Below are 13022 nucleotides of genomic sequence, written 5' to 3' on the forward strand. Positions count from 1 at the left end.
ATGATATTCAGAATTTGTCATTGGCAAGTAAGTAATGAAACTTGTTTGTAGGCTTGTAAATAGGTTAAGCCCATAAATTATTTAAACCAAACCGTCGTCAAACCTCAAACTTAAACCTAAATTTGAAGTTGAGCGCCACGTCAAATAAATTAATAAAAATAATAAACTACTTTTACTACGATCAACTACAATATTTTTTACTGCGAATGAGTTTGCCTCTGGCTCACAATCAATTCGAAAGAGCTTCTGCTAGGCCTACTTGAATAAAGGATATTTGAAGATTAAAGTTCATAACGTCCAGACCTGGTACCAGCAAAATGGTGCACCGCCTCATATCGCTGTTCAAGTGCGGAATAAATTAAATCAGTGAATTGGCAGATTTACACAGAACTTGGGGACCACAAGTTCGCCCGATCTCACATCAGTTTTTTTTTGAAGGTGGGTGAAGCAAAAGCATTTTTGTACCCACCTTCCTTCCTTTTTTGAACTAAGTTAAAAAAAGTCAAGAACTCATGAAGAAATTTAATAAAATCAAGCGTCGTATTCGGCAAAACCATTTACATTTGAAATGACATTATGACAATTCTGTAGGGCTAAGATTGTCGGTTCTTTATCATTTGTCACCATACCTGTCACGTTCTAAAAAGTATGTAAGCGCGTAAGTGACGGGCATAGTGACAGGTGATAAAAATGGAACCATGATGCCACCGCTGTTTGTATAGTTTTTGTTTGATTTTAAGTAATTTATGTAATTACTATTTTATGTAACGTAAACGTTACATTTCAGGGGTGAAAATGGGGTTAAAAAATTATACCGATTTTTACTTACACGAAGCCGCGGGCGGGGGCCATTTTTGTATAAACTCAACTGCGGATATGTTTCATTTCAAGTTACTTCTGTCATGATTTATTTATGTTTACATTTAAGATAGCAGTTAAATAATAATTATACCGTGACAACATTATTATGTTACCCCGATTAATACAGGGGTAGTTGGAAAAATAACATTATACTGAACACGATTTAACATTATGTCAAAACACGGTAGTTTTAGCAGGTGGTGGGGATACGGTAAATGTTGGACAGGCTCGTTCACTTGGGTTGAGGCTGTCAAAGAGGAAGCATCGTAATGAACTGGTTAGGTCAGAGTACCTGCAAGTATCCCGATTTCTGTAGTAGTAATAGTTTAGGGTAACCATGCAATAAGAAGCACTATACTTCCTACACGAGATCGACATAATAATCAAGCTATTAACAATCGTGTAACAGCAGATTAGCAGTAATCACTGATCTTGACTTGACATGGCGTTTGCATTAATTACAAGTGATACCATGTACCTACCTGTTACGATACGACAATATTGAAGGTATGTTTGAATCTAGCCGTTAGTCATACACGACAGGACCATATAATGAATGACATAGCATGTTATCTCGCTTTGAGTTGCTTTGAAGGTCGCAAGTCAAAAAAAATATTCCAGGGCATTCTTACACAAATTGACTAAGTGTGGGACTTAGTAGAGGTAAGCTCAAGAAGGCTTGTGTTGTGGGTAGTAGTAGTAAGTATGAAATACATAGATAACATACATGACTCAGGAACAAATATGGGTCTGTGGTCATCACACAAATACATGCCCTATTATTATTTATGCCCTTACCGGGATTCAAACCCAGGACCATCGGCTTCATGGCAGAGTCACTACCTACTAGACCAGACCGGTCGTCAAAACAGTAAACTTTCAAGAAAGAGAAATGCCCGTTTAGAGGAAATCAAACTGGGAAAAAATAAGCTGGACAGATAAAGTAATTAACGAGGAGGTCTTAAGTAGAGTTCAAGAAAAACGGAAATGCAAGAGGGAGCATGTTGGGACATCTATTACGACACGATGATGACATCAAGGCCGTCATGTAAGGGAAAGAATCAGGAAGAGAGGGAAGCCAAAAACGACATAATTATATGGATCAAGTGAAGGAGAAAGTGATCGTTATGTCGTATCGTATCAAACTGTCAAGGAAAAGCCTAAGGGAAGAAAGACATCGGAGATTACTTCACCGACAAGAGCGTAGCTCTTAAGTTTATGATGAGAGTCTAAAGCCATAAACAAATAGTAAAGTTTTAAAGATGACTTCAAAGAGTCGAGTCTATAAAAATTTAGCTTTAAAATCGGTGCGTGCGATGTAAGATGCATTTCGCTATTGTCGCTGTCAGTTGTTCCAAGGATGTATTTAACTATTTATAAACCTTTGTAAACTCAAACAAATAGTAAAATTTAAAGCGAGTTAGTGTCGACGAAATGTAGCAGACGTGTACGCCGAAACAGGCTTAGCGAACAAAATGTCAGCCTCAAGCGCCCAAGGACTTTGCCGTTCTACGAGTATAGAACCGATGGAACACGGAACAGCCGTTCACTCTACTTATTGTCACTGTCAGATTGGTGGCTACTCAGAGAACATTTGGAGACACTTCCTTGTTGCAAGGTAGTAAGGTGGAAAGGTCTACATATTTTTGAATGTATTTTTGATGCTGCTGTTCATGTAAAATCTAGTTACAAAAGTGAGGACAAACTGAAAAGTATTTCCATGTTCCCTCCGTTTCAATTTGCGCATTACAGCGATTATATGTTGCATGCAAAGCCTGAATGAAAATACAGATAATTATAGGGTTTTTAAAAGTAGGAAGTAGATAGAAGTCGAAGTTAGGTGGTTACTTAATTATCGGCTAGTTTTAGAGGTCAAATCTTAACAGCGGTGGCAGCATGGTTCCATTTTGATCACCTGTCACTATGCCCGTCACTTTCGCGCTTACATACTTGTTAGAACGTGACAGACATGGTGACAAATGATAAAGAGCCGAGCATCTTAGCCCTACAGAAGTACCTTTATGGTACTATATTTTGACTAATCGAGAATTGTTTTATACTACATCGGTGGCAAGCATACGGCCCGCTTTATGGTAAGCAGTCTCCTTAGTCTATGACCGCCTGCAACTGCAGAGGAGTTAGGTACCTGCGCGTTGTCGACCCTAACACTTCGCATCCTCGTTGAGCTCTTGCAACCTTACTCACCGGCAGGAACACAACACACACCCAATAATGACGGCGGTGTGTTTAGGTTATATGTTTATTTTACATAATTTAATTAACTGCACAAAACATACGTATGGTGGATTTAGTGCTAATGTACACATTACATACTGATTTTATACTAATATACGCATAAATTACTTAATATAGTCATGTAAAATTTCACTCAATTAAAAAAGTCTTTTCACAATTCAAAGCAAAGATTTAAAATATTCATTGAATCCAACGTCACCCTCTCCATAATATTGGACTTCGAGTCAAAGGATGATAGATTTCATAAGTTCCACAAAATTAATAATTCCCTTTAGGGCAGTTTATTGGGCTTAAACAAAAATATTAGCCTACGATTGTTCTGTAACACACACAAAAGGCTTTGTGCTGACAATTGAACAGCCAGTTTATTCATGATTGTAATTAGTAGTTGAAATGAAAAGTTAATTTTTATTGACTTTAAGTTGTGAAAGCACTGTATTGAGAGATTTTCATTATTGAAGTGTTTGCTGTATGAAATAATTAAACCATTGTTAGGGTATAGAACAACCCACACCCCCACTCCCACTGCTCCACTGATGATATTGGGCCAGCAAATATTATTTTCACTTCCCATGCTTTGAAAGTGGGTCGTTGTTGTTTTAAAAAGTGTGCAGAAAATAATACGTTTCTGCTCTAGATGGACAGGAACACCCTAGTGTTTAGTATAGTAATAAATTGTCCACTTGACTGGATATTTTTATCAAAATAATAACAATAACCGCCGTCGTTATTATGTGTGTGTCCATTACTAAAATTGACCCTGTTAGTTTGTATCCATAAATGTACCCAGTTCCGGACTCACCTCATCTGTATTTAAATTTCCCGCTAATAGGTGTTCGTAATAGGTAGCACTAATAGGAAAACCGTGTAGGGAACTAGGAAGGGATACATAATCCCGTGAACAAAATTTGAGATTATTTCTGATAGTGGTGGGTATGGAAAACAAACCATTTATCTTGTGCTAATAGGCTTAACGATTTTTTGTAGGAAATAATCGATTTTAAGTTAAGTGACTTTGCGAAAATACTGAGCAGATATATGATAGATTTGTGTACATACACAAAACATACAAATAATTATGTAGATAATTATACATAATACGTTAACAAAAAACTTTTATAAATATTTTTCGTACTTACACGGTGTTTTGCTGAATGCCATTAATTTTAATTGTAAGAAAATAATTGAAAATATTTCTGTTTTTGTGTGTTTGGTTGGCTGCCGGTCTCGTGCAAGAATATTCCACATAGTAAACGGAGAACGTTCTCGAGACGGCACAACTATACCCCTCACAAAAAGCTTTTGGGCCTTTTAGGCTCTTCTAGCTCTATAACCCTTTAATCGATCCTGCTCATGTATGTTAGAACCTTATTAGAACTAACAAGAATATATTGCCCTCAATAACACGTATAGAATAAATTTACTTAAGTTATTGCGTAACAAACTATCCTCTGATAGTTCACTCATAAAACATCGAAATGCTGCGACGTGCCCTTAACAAGCCATGTGTTCCAAGTTGAATGTAAGAACCTCGCTCCGCTCGCTTGTTTGAAAAAGTAATGTTAATTAAATATGTACGTACATTTTTACAAAGTATTTTCTACATTTTACATAACCAACACAACAATTTCAATGCACCAGGTTAGGATTCTCGTACCTTTCTGCAATCAGCAATCACCTCCAGAATGCTGTTAGTATCAAAAGTAGCGGAGTAAACAAGGTTTCAAAAGTATCTACCATTCTGAAACAGCTTAACAAAATGTGATGTTTCTATATATAGAACAATGAAGACGATAAAAGATATACTTTTGAATGTAAATTTTAGAGATTTATCTATATTTGGAAAAGTTATCTAGAATATCAGATACTTTTGGCTCGTTGTTTCATCCGCTACTATTGATGCTGACTGTACCGTCATCTACAAAAAAAGTTGATTCAGCCATCTAACACGATCTTATTTGTAGAGCAATAAGAGCGTTTTACATATTTTTGCGGCCTTCTAAGAGTTACATATTATTGCAGATGACTCTGTCCTTAAGCCTGTCCATCATCGAGACGGTTTTCTTTCGCCGCGTAAGACCATCTGCCTCGGCGAACATGAGCGATGCACTACACCATGTATTATTATTGTTTAGAACTTTAGATATATTAAATAGTAAATATTTATTGAATTTATCGTAGTGACGGAAGCCTCGTGGTCGTCGAACGTGCGAGTAGGTGGTAATCATCGGATCAGCAGATGTTTTCATCGTGTTTACCTTCTGCTCGCTCCAACTGTACGAGTTTATACGTACGGTCGCAGACTCGTTGTTGATCGATTTAGGGTTCAAGCTAATTTGGTTACCAATACTAACGCTATGAAATTCCAATGTATAGTAAACCCTGAATGTCTCAACAGTTATTTCGTAACTGTAAGCTTAACTCGTTACTCGTTATATTCGGATAAGATATTCAATAAATTATTTAAACTTTCTTTTGTACTTCTTTATGACTGAATATGAATAAATATTTTTTATTTTGATTTATTTATGTTCTTAAAGGGTTGACAACTCCTGCACAAACAAGAATAGGCAACGATAACCGCTTACAATCCGAGGCCCTGCGATAAGCAATACGCTTGTTTGCCACCGACATGGGACTGATTTACAAATCGTATGAGTTTATGGTAGAACTGGGTTATTGTACGCTTAACTCGTTTCGCGTCTTTCCTGTAGACATCGCAAAATTAAGAGAATCAAATCTAATCAATTTTCTACTAGCAATATTCTCATGTATTTACGTATTGAGTCGCAAAAAATATACTTAGTACCTATTTACTACTACTAGAACAAAAATTTAATCTCCCAATCAGCAGACGTCACGCGGATAGGCGGTTAATATTTCAAATATTTATCGAACAACGGATAAAATATGATGGATGAAACGCGGAAGAAATTCAGGCTGAACACGCGTAATTACGGACGGTTCCGACCACTACCATACAGATCAACCTAAGTAAAAATATGGGTACTAGGCGACGATATACACATATTTATATATATAAATACATACTTATATACATAGAAAATACCCATGACTGAGGAACAAATGTCTGTGTTCATCACACAAATAAATGCCCTCCGGGGCCATCGGCTTCAAATAGGGTCACTACCCACTAGGCCAGACCGGTCCTCTGATATAACTTCTCTCTTTCTCTCTATCACTCAAATAGGCCAGAGTAATTAGAGAGACAAATAACAACATTTCGATTTTCGGTACCCTCTAAAAAAACCTCGATCGAGCATAAATAGAGTTTCATTTATGCTCGACCGAGGTTTGTCGCTTTATTTAATTATATTTGCAACGTGCAGGCTTAGCCGAGCGTTTGTGTCTCTTAAGTAAATAAAACGAAAAATTCACACAATTCAACCAAAACGGCGAGGGAAAATGCTTCGATAATGTAAGATTGCTTTAAAAGGCTTAAGGGTGATTGTTACAAAATACGAGAGGGAAAAAATAAGGAAACAATCTTATTTTACTCAAGTGTTTCAATTTCTGATTAAAATATTTATGTTTCTTTTCACGTTTTATGTAATACCTATACATACACGCGTTATGAATCTGCTCATAATTTCGTTCCATTTCCATAATAACTCTTGCCTTGATTTCATATGAAATTTTCCTGGAATCATTGAAAACGTTTCTAACATTTTGTAATTTTCCGTAAAACGGTCTGGAGGAGTAGGGTTATAAAAATTAAGAAGACCCCTTAAATAAAGTGAATGGTAACTGCATGTTTTCGTTAACGCGGACGCAATTTTGACTCCACTTGAGTTTTTTTTAAACAAATGTACCTATCTAATTTCGTACCTTGTATTGAAAGCCAGCCTTAACTTTCGGATTATTGAAAATCCAAACTTTATAGATGAGACGAAACATAATATCACAAGTTAATAATACTAGAAAATGGTCATAGTCCGGGTTGATATTTTGTAAACTGCTAAATATCTATAATCACTACCCTTTAAAACCAGATTATAGGCAATTCTCAATTCAAACCTCATTGCCTACAATCCTAAAAGTACAAAAAGATGACGTCATGGGGTGGTCAAAATTTCCTTAAAATATCGTATTGTACCCTATAAGGGGCACAATCTATAACTCCTGAACAAACACTCACCTTCCAACACAACGATCAACACGAGAGATATCATGTTGACTTCCCCAACTAAGGAGCCAGCAACTTCCGCCCACCGCCGAGCAGAACTGCCAGTCAGGGACTTGTTTCAACACTGGAACTTTAGTTACTTTATCAGCATTTCACTTCACTTCAGCTCCTAAATTTAGTTAATACCTCCTAGGTCCCGATATTTTACAAAATCTAATCGAATTTAGTCAAAACTGCAAAAAATACTCTGGGACTTTAGTATAATAGGTTTTATTTTAGGATTCTTTTACACATTTATGGACCTGTTGCACAATGTCTAAGTAAAGCCCTGTAAAAGCTACTTGCCAATTTACAACTTAAAGTAGTTTTATCTGGCAGTTAATTTATTTGTTAATTAGCTATCCAATTCCTTTACTCAGACTTTGTTAAACAGAAAACGTGAGTTTGCTACAAAAGAAATACAAACAGAACTCTAAATTCCTAAGCGTCGTTATTTACTATAAAAAAACCGACACCATTTAAATTCACTTTTTCCTGAGTTCAGTTTCGAAAACTGCAAATATACACTACACTAACGGTTAGCCCCTGTCCAGTGATATGACACGTTCGATAATACCACAAAAACTATGAACGCAAACGAAAATAAATTAAACACATAACTTGCGGCGCGGCTACGGGTAGGTACGTAACTGAAGCAAAGCAAACAGCCTTGTTTGTCATGCACGCAAACGCAAATACGGGACACATGTGACATTCACCAATTCGCTGTTTGCTGAAACCAATTGGTGAAAATAAAAGATACTATATTTAAATTCATCCTCGAGCGTGTTTTGTATCGAATTGATTTACATATTCGAATAATATATTGCGTATGCTATTCTCTTTGTTCTCTGTGACTAATCTCGAATTGAAGAATATAGTACAGTCATTATATCCAAAAAACCGACCCTACCCGTGAATAATCAGTTCTTGGTTTTTTTTTTTCGTAGGTCCCTCGGGGGGGTCACTGGGAGTGTAAATTCAAAAAGTAGACTGAATCAGGCTCCTGTGTATATTCAAGAAACGGTTTTTTGAATAAATCTGCCATTTTTGATTTTACAGTAAAACCGTGAGGACAGAAATTGTAGGAAATTTGATTCTCTACAAGTTTGGTCCTTACAATTTTTCTTCTAGGATCGATATTTTGGAAATTAAACCTGAAAAACGCGACAAATTCAAAATATTATCATTATCTCCTATGTTCCACGTTTTACGGCATGAATGAAGAGAAACAAAGTTGTAGAGAATCAAATTCTGAACAATTTTGGTTCCCACCTTTTTTCCCCCAAAATTTATATTTTGGAAATTAAACCTGAAAAACGGTCCTCACGGTTTTACTGTAAAATCAACAATGGCCGAGCTATTCAAGAAAAACCGTTTTTCGAATATACACAGGAGCCTGATTCAGTCTACTTTTTGAATTTACACTCCCAGTGACCCCCCCCCCCCCCCCCCCCCCAGAGACCTAGGAAAAAAAATCCAAGAACTAATTATTCACGGGTAGGGTTTTTTGGATATAATGACTGTACTAGCACAACAATTTTAAAAGGGGTATTAAGAGTCCACAGCAAGCTCGGCTGAATTTTACGTTCCCATACAAATAGAAAATCGTTATTTTAAAACTACGTGTTGAATTGTAATGAAACTTTGCCTCTAATAATATATGCCTGTAATTTGTTTATATAGCTCCAGCGTATAAAACAAACGAAATAGAGCAAAAATATTTTGTGTGAAATATGTATATGTCGATATGTACCTAACTGATTTGCATTCTTGATGCTATTTTATTTATAATATTACTTTAAGACTTACTCGTATCGATAGCAGACTTATAGGTGTTTCATTTTGTCAAGCACTCGTTTTTGCCACGAAAACTTATATATTTGAATAAAATATTGATAATTTTAATTCAGTCACGTCCACGCATTATATCTATTACCTATAGGAAAATCAAAATCATTTCTAGCCATTCAACGTACGGTACCATGTGAATTCAATTTCCTAAATTTAGTAGGTTCCCTAGCGTAAAGATGTCTAATTATACCCCTCACACATGTTCCAAGAAACAGAAGGATTAAGTTCCTCCCAGTCAAAGTCGTCTGCCATTGAAATGTATTGTGCGTGTTCTAGATGCCATAATCCTTCAATAATTGTGTGCGTAATAGAATTACCGGCGGTGCGTGCGCGACACGTGATTTGGGTGTGAATAATTCGACAATTTGGAGTCTTGGCGGTATTGTAGCACGTTTACTTACCTGTGAGAGCTAGACCCAAATAGGATCTTTTGTTTTGCAAAACGGGTCACTTGTTCTGAATATTTCTTTAATTGTTTTCCTTTTTGTTTGCTATTGAGTGTATACGTGATTTTGTTTCTGCTGAATTTTTCGAAATTTCCTTTCTGGCATAATTTTATAATGAGTTTATTTACTGCTGCCGTAATTGACGTCTACGACTACGACTATGTTTTAGTATATATTATTTTATTACATATCCCTGCTTTAGCGACTAATATTTTAAATGCAAAAATTGTCTGTCTGTCTGTTACCACTTCATACTTAAAACGCTGAACCGATTTAGATCAAATTTGGTATGGAGATATCTTGAGGCCCGAGGAAGGTCATAGAATAGTTTTTAACCATCATAATCATCATGATCTGAGTGAGACAAGCGAACGAGGTCATGGGCAAACGCTAGTAAAGCATTTATGATTCCCGTTTGACATTTTGTCAACATATAAAGTCAGGCGGTTTGCTTTCCTCAATGCTTCATCTTGAAAACATTGCATATATATATAAAATGCCCACAACTTGCCACAAATAGCGGTGCATTGTACTCACTACTACTAATGGGTGATAAATAATTCAATCAAATCGATATGCCTTACCTTAGGTGCTAGTAGTTAAGTCTTCAAAGCAAGAAGTTCTATTTGAACTTACTTTATACAAGTTTCAAAAATCATAGTATTTTCTGTAGGACAATGAATCAATCCAATATTTAAAAGTTCGTAAAAATTGGCATATATTTGTATATATTATTTAAATACAACTACTTTTGATCAATAGCATTGCATTAATTTTTTCAGCTAAATTCGTTACATTTACTAATCAATTTTTTCTACAAATTCTACATTGTAAAATTAATGTTAACTTATTTTGTTTTGACATGTCAGGCTTAATGACTACAATAAATTAATGTATTACTGTCATTATATTTCAGGTAAGTGGCCCTGTCGTGGATATTGAGTAAAGCACAGCGGCATTATGGTAAGAATAATGTTAAGTACCCTAGTTAACATATTATATTATTTACTCGTTTAATATAAAAAAATAGTCTTCACGTCAGCAACTATTCGCGTGCAGAATGCAATTATAGGAACCTGAATATACAAGTAAACTTCAAAAAACTGCCATCTATAAGAAACTTCTTTTTAGAATAACTGCAATGAAACGCTGCTTTAATTTAGTTAATTATAATTTTTTTCTGTAAGATTGTTAACCCTTTTCCAGGCCGCACCAATCTACAAGGTTTTCCCAAAAAATCAAAATATATTCCAATTAATCCAGCTTTGATGATTCATTTGAAGACGAGTAACATTTCCTGTAAGTGTAATCTAATTTGAACCTTAAATCGGAATGCTAAAGTTGAAATTCTAATGGCGCGTATGTGGTCGATAAATCGTACTATGCCTGGAAAAGGGTTAAGCAGCTTCACCCTGGCGCATTCAGGACTGTTTTACAGTTTTACCAGCTTTTATTTAACTTGCCCTGTTAGCATGTTAGTGTGGTTCAAATCTTGGAAGCTACATTTGATTACCGAGCTGAAATTTTGAATACTTACATAAGTAAATTGGATGACAATTCAATATTATGATGATATGGAGCTGATCTGATGATGGAGACAGGTGGACATGGGAACTCTGTGATAAAACAATGCAAACTAATTGTATTTGGGGTTGTTAGAATTGTCTCGATGAGTATTAGTTGCCTGTGGAAAGAAAATTATAGTCAGCGATAAAAACTTCTACCAAACATAAAAAAAATTTGCCATAAACTTATTTGCCTCCATCCGCCCATCACCTGCTGCAGTTGTTAAAGTTCTCCTGGCTGTTTTATCCATCCTTTTTAAAACGTTCTCTAGTTGAGCCCAATAACAGTCAATAGAACGCACCAATTCTATTCACGGGTGTAACGTCGCCTACGTGAAACCAGATTTATTCATATTGGAATACATAATATAGTAATAAAACTTTTATCGCTGTAAGAAAGTCGTAGTTGTCTTGCTTACGAAATTAAATTACAGCCGTTTGAAACTTACAGCTTTTCTGGGCAGCCTTAAATCCACCTCATCTGTGACATCTGTTTCATAAGAACTCAAATGTTATCCTATCTTAAAACGGTACTTGATATTAAAATACTTCGTGGTAAAACCAAAAGAACGCTACATTAAAAAGTTACGTTTTGTCAACTCTTTAAGTAATTCTTCTGTCGCTGCTGTTGTTTTTAATATGCGACATACCGACAATACCGACATGCTTCAAAAAAATGTCTGAGAAAAAAAATCGGCGCGTGCTAAATTAAATTGTTTTTTCAATAACTGTTTCGTCTGCTATGCGTGGTGAGGCAAGATTATAAAAAATTTGCAAATGCATATTTGAAACCATATCGCTAGCCTGGTTCTAACCGTGTCTTGTTGTTGTTGTTCTGTCAAACAACTCAAATTATTTTATTTGAACTTCACATAATCTTTTACATTTTAATATTTGACAACTAATTATTTTCTATCTGTTATTTAACTATTTCCATGTTTTATATATAACAAAGAAATAAAAGAATCTGAATAGTTTTAATATATTAAATTGTGCGTTCAATTCTGAACAGACACAACATATGCTAGCTTATATAAAAACTTTGAAAAGCCAAATGGAACACTGTTGCGTCTATTACCCCACATGCATGTTTTAAAATAAACGAAAGGATTTTCCTGGTACCAATTTGTTACTCTTTGAACGTTATATTTAAATTCGCAGGACGTTTTCTACGCGTTAAATGTAAACCTTACCTGAAAACATTAAAATTACTGGCAGCATACAAAAATAGCTACGCTTAGGGCCGTGCTCATATGTCGCCGAATTTCTTGCCGGTCCCATATTGGGTCCTACAATTTAGGAGGGTTAGAGCCGGTGTAGCTTTATTTTAGGTTCATAAGCGATTTGTCAGATGCTTACTTGGAAAATAGACTATCTTTATCTTTTATCTTTATTGGCGTTCATAATGCCACCGATAGTCTTGTTCCAAATCAATGTATCTAATCCGAGAACTAGCGGCTTGCCTAAATTAATTCAGTAAATCCTGGAATCGATTACAAATCGGCGATAATCGAGCCATTAGCGACTCGGCTCGGCAATCAGTTTGCTTGGATTACATTAATTGCTTGTTGAGTTCAACCTGTTATTAATAGTTTCCAGTAGAAAGGTTGACTGCTTGGAATTAAGTTAGGCTTTGGTGTACGTTTTTTGTGTAATAAATACATACTTTGGTGCAATAATGTAGGTGGCGGTTTAGTTAATCATTTCAATACTTGAACCTGACTATACTCAGGCATATTTTTATTTCATTTTTCACCTGCGACATAAAAATTCATAGTGCATTCATTAAAATTAGCTCAGTAGATTGGACGCGATGGAGAATCTAACACAGGTATTTAGAATACAATTATGTAT

At 35.5% G+C, this 13022-nt stretch overlaps 1 protein-coding gene across 3 annotated transcripts in view; it reads left to right on the forward strand.

The window, feature by feature from the left end:
- Window positions 1–13022, forward strand: part of LOC133525191 (prothoracicostatic peptide-like) — a 111345-nt gene that overhangs the window by 49735 nt on the left and 48588 nt on the right. For 2 of the 3 annotated variants that reach the window (XM_061861467.1, XM_061861472.1), the window contains exon 1: window positions 10548–10566. The exons of the other annotated variant lie outside the window; for it this stretch is intronic. In XM_061861467.1, coding sequence (XP_061717451.1) covers window positions 10564–10566 — 3 coding nt within the window. In that variant the 5' untranslated portion in view covers window positions 10548–10563. Of the gene's footprint in view, window positions 1–10547; window positions 10567–13022 lie in introns of those variants that run through there. 3 annotated transcript variants of the gene reach the window in all.

The sequence above is a fragment of the Cydia pomonella genome, chromosome 14 (genome assembly GCF_033807575.1).
Source record: "Cydia pomonella isolate Wapato2018A chromosome 14, ilCydPomo1, whole genome shotgun sequence".
In the NCBI taxonomy this organism is placed as follows: domain Eukaryota; kingdom Metazoa; phylum Arthropoda; class Insecta; order Lepidoptera; family Tortricidae; genus Cydia; species Cydia pomonella.